Source organism: Pseudorasbora parva, chromosome 16 (assembly GCF_024679245.1).
Source record: "Pseudorasbora parva isolate DD20220531a chromosome 16, ASM2467924v1, whole genome shotgun sequence".
Taxonomy (NCBI): domain Eukaryota; kingdom Metazoa; phylum Chordata; class Actinopteri; order Cypriniformes; family Gobionidae; genus Pseudorasbora; species Pseudorasbora parva.
The window spans coordinates 26815815-26823273 of NC_090187.1; the positions used below are offsets into that span (position 1 = coordinate 26815815).

At 32.9% G+C, this 7459-nt stretch overlaps 1 protein-coding gene across 5 annotated transcripts in view; it reads left to right on the forward strand.

Annotated features, from left to right (window-relative positions):
* The window catches only part of si:dkey-5i3.5 (uncharacterized protein LOC565091 homolog), a 20555-nt gene extending 13337 nt beyond the window's left edge, over positions 1–7218 (forward strand). For 2 of the 5 annotated variants that reach the window (XM_067420109.1, XM_067420105.1), the window contains exons 2-4: positions 4095–4202; positions 4285–4754; positions 6731–7218. In XM_067420109.1, the coding sequence (XP_067276210.1) occupies positions 4105–4202; positions 4285–4754; positions 6731–7092 (930 nt within the window). In that variant the 5' untranslated portion in view covers positions 4095–4104 and the 3' untranslated portion in view covers positions 7093–7218. Of the gene's footprint in view, positions 1–3479; positions 4203–4260; positions 4755–6730 lie in introns of those variants that run through there. The other 3 variants (XM_067420110.1, XM_067420108.1, XM_067420104.1) reach the window with 2 other exon arrangements.
* The last annotated feature ends 241 nt before the right edge of the window (positions 7219–7459 follow it).

A 7459-nucleotide genomic window follows, 5' to 3' on the forward strand; every position in this document is an offset into this window, starting at 1 on the left:
AAAGTCCTTTTTATAGAATTTTGCATCGCAGCTGTTTCTGTATCACACAACTGCAAATTATAGGCTAAGTGAAGTAGGTAAATACACTTCATAAAGTCACAGGTGCAAGCCGTGTCACATGCATGAGACAGCCTGACACCTAATTGCCTAGCACAGCTGTCAATCAAACTCATCAAGCATTATGCAAAAACCATAGACTGTAAAAAGTACATTTTATTTATTTCAGTATTTGAGATGTAATAAGAATTTTGTAATTATGTTAAAATAATTTATCCCCTTGCCTGTCACCCCCCATTTTGGCAAGTGGTTCATTTTCACATACCCCAAATAAAAGGGCTGGTGCTCGCAATGGGCAGAGACATAAGTAAGACACTAGAAAGCCAATGCTTAAGAGTTAGGGGTTTTAGCAGGGGGAAAAAAAGTCAGAATTCTGAGATAAAAAGTCACAATTACTCTTTTTATTTTTTTATTTAGCGGAATGGGCTTCCATAGCAGAGACACACAAATTGACCCAATGTGGGATATTTAGAGCATATGGGTGTCTTAAATAGTTATTTTGCATTTTAGTTATTAATTATAATTTAATAAATTATATTTATTGATAAAATCTAGTAATTTAAAGGTAAATAAAATAAAAAAATAAATAAAAAAAACCATACAAATATTATAAAAAAAGATATTGAAATGGTACAGCTTTCTGCACAAAAGAAAAGTATATAATTTTAGGGCTTTGGGTAATTTTGACTCGCAAGGGAAGAATTTGTTACAGGATGTGAGGGAAGGGTGAAGGTTTAAAATAGTTTAAAATAGTTATATTATGATGTGGATATATTCCTGTGATGGTTCTATATGCTGATTTTCTGCTCAAGAAACAATTATAATTATTATCAATCTTGAAAACAGTTATGTTGCTTAATATTTTTGTCAAAACTAGTAATAGTAGTAGTAGTAGTAGCAGCAGTATTAGAAATCTGGTGGATTTTGTAGGCAGCTTAAAACTGGATTTATATTTTTAAAATGTACTATAAAGGAATAATTTTTATATAAAAATAATATTTAAAATGATTATTATTTAGATGTATCTGTTGCATTTCATAGGTAGTTTAAGACTTGATTTAGATTTTTAAAAATTAATTGTAAGGCAATACTAATATTTTTTATGTTTGAAAAGCCATTACAATAATGAAAATATTACATGTTTTTGGTGAGTTTATAATGTAATAAATTTCTCAAAATATAAAAATTATTACATTACCATGAAATTAAAATGGACAATTCTTTTTATTTTATTTTTATGTAATATGTATTTTTTTAAATGCCGTATGTTATTATAAAGGATTTGTCTGTGCACATCTTTTTTAAATAATGTGCTTTCATAATCTTGGCTCCAAACAAACTGTTCTGATGATGTTTATCAGCACAAGAACAGGACATCCTGTTACTCATATGATTTCACAGCAGTCACATCCAACCAATCCTAAAATCAAGTCTGGTCCTCCATGAAGCCATTTCACTCGGATACGTCACAACAGGGACATACAGCTCTGGAAAAAAATTAAGAGACCACTTAAAGTTCATAAATCAATGTTAAGTGGTCTCTTATTTTTTTCAAGAGCTGTATAATATTTGATGAACAATAAACTGGAGTATGAGAATCTGTTTAACATTTACATACTTCACCTTTATTTGTATTTTAAATGCAGGGTTATTTTTGAGCTTGGTCAAGTATAATAGTGCAACACTTAAATATTTAGCATTTCATAATATTGTAGATTGCTGTCTGCCAGAAGAGAGGGTTTCTTCACCATGGCCTGATTTAGGTCTGTCAAGATATACAAATGTGCAGTGTCAAAGGAGCAAGGCTTTGAAACACACTGTTTTAATGACTAAAACAGTGTATCTACTACAGTGAATTCTCTATAAAACTTTACCATCATGCTGCCCAGCCCTAGTAATAGATTGTAAATGTTATTTTCCACCCCTCATTTCTTTGTAATTTAATACGCCTGTGTAGGATTGTGGTTCCTGCAGATCAACTCCCTTAACATATGATTAACATGTACTGGACAATTAAAGTTGGCACTAACTACCAAACGCTGAGTCATTAACCATAGAAATGACTCAGTCTGTGCTAATAATTATAGGTTACTGTATAATTATAGATTACTCGTATCATGTTTGTCAAGTTTGATTTTAAATGTAATTTAAAAAAAATACCTTTCCCCAAATTTATGATATAGGAATATCATGCTTGTAAAATAAATGTTTGGTACTACTACTTTATCGAATATAAAACAATGTACATGTAAATTGTAGTGCATAATACTACTAGTAAAATCCATAAAATTTTGACTCAATCTGGAGATTTACAGACTTTTGTTGCACTTGAACGACGAATACACAAACAAAATGAACTGGATTCGAGGAGTTTATGTGGTTGTAATAAAAATATTAATAAATCCGTCCCTCGTGGGTCAATATTGACCCCCGTAGGAATGAATGGAATGTGAGGAATGCTTCAGAAAAACCTAAAAAAAAATGCTCAAATTCAACCAAAAAATTAATGTATAATGTCTACATGTGTATCTGAATGAACAGTGAAGAGATAAACTCGAGAACTGACTGTAGGACCCAGCGAAACAGCTCATTTGCTCCATATAGACTATAAGGCCATTTAGTGGCAAGAGCCATGGAATATTTTTATTTTATACAAGAAGTCAGCAGAGACACCTAAATTGATATTTTGAGCTAGTTATGCATGTCTTGGAGAGTTATTTTGAATTTAAGTTGAAAGAATGTGAATGATGTTCTCTGCTGTTATATTTATTGATAAAATCTAATTTAATGGTAAATATTTTAAATAAAATATTTATAAAATATAAGAAAATAAAATATAAGCTTTCTGGATAAAAGAAAAGTATAAAAAGTATAATTTTAGGGCTTTGGGTAATTTTGATCCGCAAGGGAAGTATTTAAAGTTAAGGACGAAGGTTAAAGTTAATTTAAAAGTTTGTTTTTTATTATGATATACATTTAATTTATTCCTGTGATGGTTCTAATATGCTGATTTTCGGCTCAAGAAACATTTCTCATTATTATTAATGTTGAAAACAGTTATGGTGCTTAATATTTTTGTAGAAATTGTGATTTTACTAGTAGTAGCAGCAGCAGTATCAGTAATCTGGTGGATTTTGTAGGCAGGTTAAGACTGGATTTATATATTTTTTAAATGTTCTATAAAAAATAATATTAATAATAAAAATTGCATGAATATTTAAATCTGCATTTCACTGGTAGTTTAACACTTGATTTAGATTTTTAAAAAATAACTGTAAGGGAATACTTTTAGCTATTAAAATAATAAAAATATGACATGTTATAAGTTTTGAGTTTATAATGTAATACATTTCTCCTAATGTAAAAAATATTATATTATGAGCTCAAGATTTTGTTAGGTTTTGAAAAAATGATAACATTATGAACATTACAATAATAAAGTAATGCTTAATACATTGAAGTGTAGCTTTACATAATGTGCAGTTTTTACACAATGTGCAGTTTTTATGTGCAGTTTTTACGTAATGTCTGCACATCTTTTTACATAATGTGCCTTTGTCATCTTTTAAAAAAACCAACAACCTGTTCTGATGATGTTTATCAGCACAAGAACGGAACATCCTGTCACTCGCATGAGATCACAGCAATAACAAACCACAACCATCCAACCAATCCCTGACTCACAAAATCAAGCCCGGCCCTAATTTTTTTCCCATTTGAGAAGATGTTTCACTCGGATACAACACAATAGGGACTATATATAATATTCAATGAACAATAAACTGGATTACGAGAATCTATCTATTTAAACAAAAATCTTAACCTTTAATTTGTATTTTATATGCAGGGTGATATTTAAACTTATTAAGTATTATAGTGCAACACTTAAATATTTAGCATTTCATGAATTGTAGATTGCTGTCAGCAAGGAGAGAGTGTTTCTTTACTATGGACCACACATTTAGGTCTGTCAAGATATCCAAATGTGCAGTTTCAGAGGAGCAGGGGTGTGAAACGCACTGTTTTAATCGATTCAGGCATTACAACATGCGGTTCATCCAGAAGATTGGATGTTTCCTTAAGCAGCAGATTTCTAGAGTTCAGGTGTCGTTAAGCAGATTTCTGTGGTGGCAGCGGACACGTGAGTAAGTTGGAACCAGCGGTGATGTTTCATAAAAAATTAACACTGTGCTTTTTCTTTAGCTCACCTGCTGTCATGCTTTCCAGAGTGGTTCCTATGGCTGGGGTTACTGCACACAAGATCAGTAAACGCATCACCTTCTTCGCCAGTGATGTTGGTGCTGGGACTCCTGCGGCTAGCTATTCACCTGGTCAACCCAAACCTTTATTGCTGTTACTGCCGTGGCTGGGCTCCAGACCGCAAGCCATTGCCAAGTACTGTGAGATTTACTTTCGCACCGGCTTTGATGTACTCGTTGTGGAAAGCGAAGTGAGCCAGTTCTTGTGGCCCCGTTGGGGATTGGAATATGGTGGCCGTTTGCTGGAATTACTAGAAAGCGAGGGATTCTCACAGCGCCCCCTACTGGTCCATGCTTTCTCCATAGGAGGTTATACATTTTCTCAGGTGCTTGTTCATGTGGCCAAAGATACCCAACGTTACCAAAGCCTAACAAACAGGATCAGGGGTCACATCTATGACAGCCTGGTCATGGGATCACTGGAGCATATGGCTACCGGTATGTACAGAGAATGCAATGTAACATATGTTCAGGGCTTGACATTAACTCTATTGCTCACCAGCCACTGTGGCTAGTGGTTTTCCAAAGTTACTAGCGTTTTCACTGGCCACAATTTTGCTGTTTGGCAAATACAATTTATATGATTAAATTTGACGTTGGCATGCTTAATCTACTTAATTTTGAGTCATTTAACTTGATTTAGAAGATTTCAAACTTTCAAATGCACAGTGGCCACCCAAATCAAGAAATTTAATATGAGTTATTTTTGTTAAGCTATTTAACTGAATAACGCAAATGACAAAAATAATAGTACATTTATTTATTTTTTATACAAAAAAAAAGATACAGTAGATTTATTTAATATGTATACATTTATTTAACATCTGTAGTTGTTTGATTAACATTAATTACAGACTGGTATTTAATTGGGCTGCTGAATGCATGGACGTGATACGACGGTCTTGGCATTTCATTTGGCTGTAGGCTGAATATTCAACTCGCCAAAGTGGCTGCCTTACCTGCCACAGCTGAAATCTACCCGCATTTGGCTTGTTAATGTCTAGCCATGCGTATGTTTTAATATATATATATATATATATATATATATATATATATATATATATATATATATATATATATATATATATATATATATATATATATATATATTATTATAATAAAATATATTATATTATAAAAACCTTTTAGGCTGCACTGCTAACACTATTGGGTGGATGGTATGATCAGAATCTTGCATCATGGTATGACTATTTTTACCATATATTAATATGTATATTTTTAATTATTCAAGTCGTAATATTAAACAGTCAAACACTACAGTTGTAAAAAAAAAGAAAATAATATATCTGCATTTGTACTGCATTGTCTAAATAATAGCTACTGTACATAAATGCAGTGTATCATATCTACTACAATATTTCAAATTTCATCATCATTACATTTTCAGTGTCACATGACCCTTCAGAAATCATTCTAATGCTAATGCTGCATCCGAATAAGCTGATACATTGAATGATACTGAATAATACATTTCTTATATTATCAGTTAAAACTGATTTTAATCATTCTGATTAATTGTTTGTGATGCTTAATGCTCTATTAATGAATAGAAAGTTCAAAAGAACACCATTTATTTGAAATAGAAATATTTTGTAACCTTATAACTAGCGCTGCAACTAATGATTATTTTGATAATCAATTAGTTGGTCGACCATTATCAGTATGTATGTATATTTATCTGCCCACCACCTAAAACAACTTAGCAACCACCGAGGAACACCCTAGCAACCTTGTAGGGTTGTAAAAAACATCAAATTTATTTTCACATGGCTCAAGTATTCAAACTGCATAAGGTCTATACCAGGGGTTTTCAAACTTAATGATGCCAAGGACCCCCAATTATGATGAACCTTTATGAGGGACCCCCTTCCTAAAACCTATATATATATTTTTCTTTATGAAAAAAACAAACAGTAAGTCATAGTAAGTGTGACATTATGAATACATCATATTGTTTCCAAACTTAAACTGGCTATATTTAATGCTGGATGTATAAACCTGAAGAACATTTTCAATTAAAAATTATTTGTATCAAATCTTTCGCAATAAATGCATGTAAACAAGCTTTCATACTGCGTTAGGAACTCTGCCTTAGTGAGATAAAGGGAGAAAACTCACTATAAAAGGTGCAAGACAAACATATACAATTCTGGGAAGTGTGTATATGGCAAGAAAGGAGTGAAACATTTAGAAAATTAAACAGTTTATCCATTTTTGCTTAGCCTTTTTTATTCCCTGAAATTTTCTGGGGACCCCTTAGAACCTTCTGGTCCCCGGACCCCAGTTTGAAAACCCCTGGTCTATACAACTTCAGAGAGAAATGTATCCTGCATTTTCTAGTAGTCAATTAAATCTTTTGATTAATTATTTTTGGCTTGTTGCTTGTTTTCTAGGCCTGGGTAAAACCATGTTTCCCCGGCTGGAAGGTCTCGTGAGAACGGCTGGCCTCATGTACTTCCGTGTCTTCAAACACCAGACGGTTGACTACTTTGACTCATCCATCAGCATTTTCTGGAACACTCCTTTGATGGCGCCTGCTCTCTTCTTTTTCTCTGAGAACGATGCAATGTGCGATTACAAGAGCTTGGAGAAGATGGTGGAGTTCTGGAAGAAACGAGGCCTATTGGTCGAGAGCAAGAAGTGGAAAGAGTCAGTTCATGCAGGTCATCTGCGCACCCACCCTCAGGAATACCTGTCCACCCTAGAGAACTTTGTTCTGTCTCTTAACATGGTACCTCTAAAGGCCAAAATGTGAATTCTGTACGACCATAATCTGCTTATCGTACATCAGAAATTGCCTGAAGTGCCTGATTTGACTGTTATATAGACATTCTCTGGTTCTTGGTTCTAGGTTAAGTTGGTTCTCTCGCAAAATTTGATTATTTCTCAAACCTCCTCAGTCTGTTGAAATATTTATGTGAATATATTTTGGTAAACGAAAACTATAGCACAGGTGTTTTGAGATTGTGTATTACAACATTCAATCTATTGATATGTGACTAATTTGGTTCATTGCACTACAATGTGCACCTCCTGTATTTCTGAACCTCAAAACAACCATCTTGAAATACACAACTGTATGTCATTATTTTGTTGTAGATATTTATGATAAACGGTAAAAG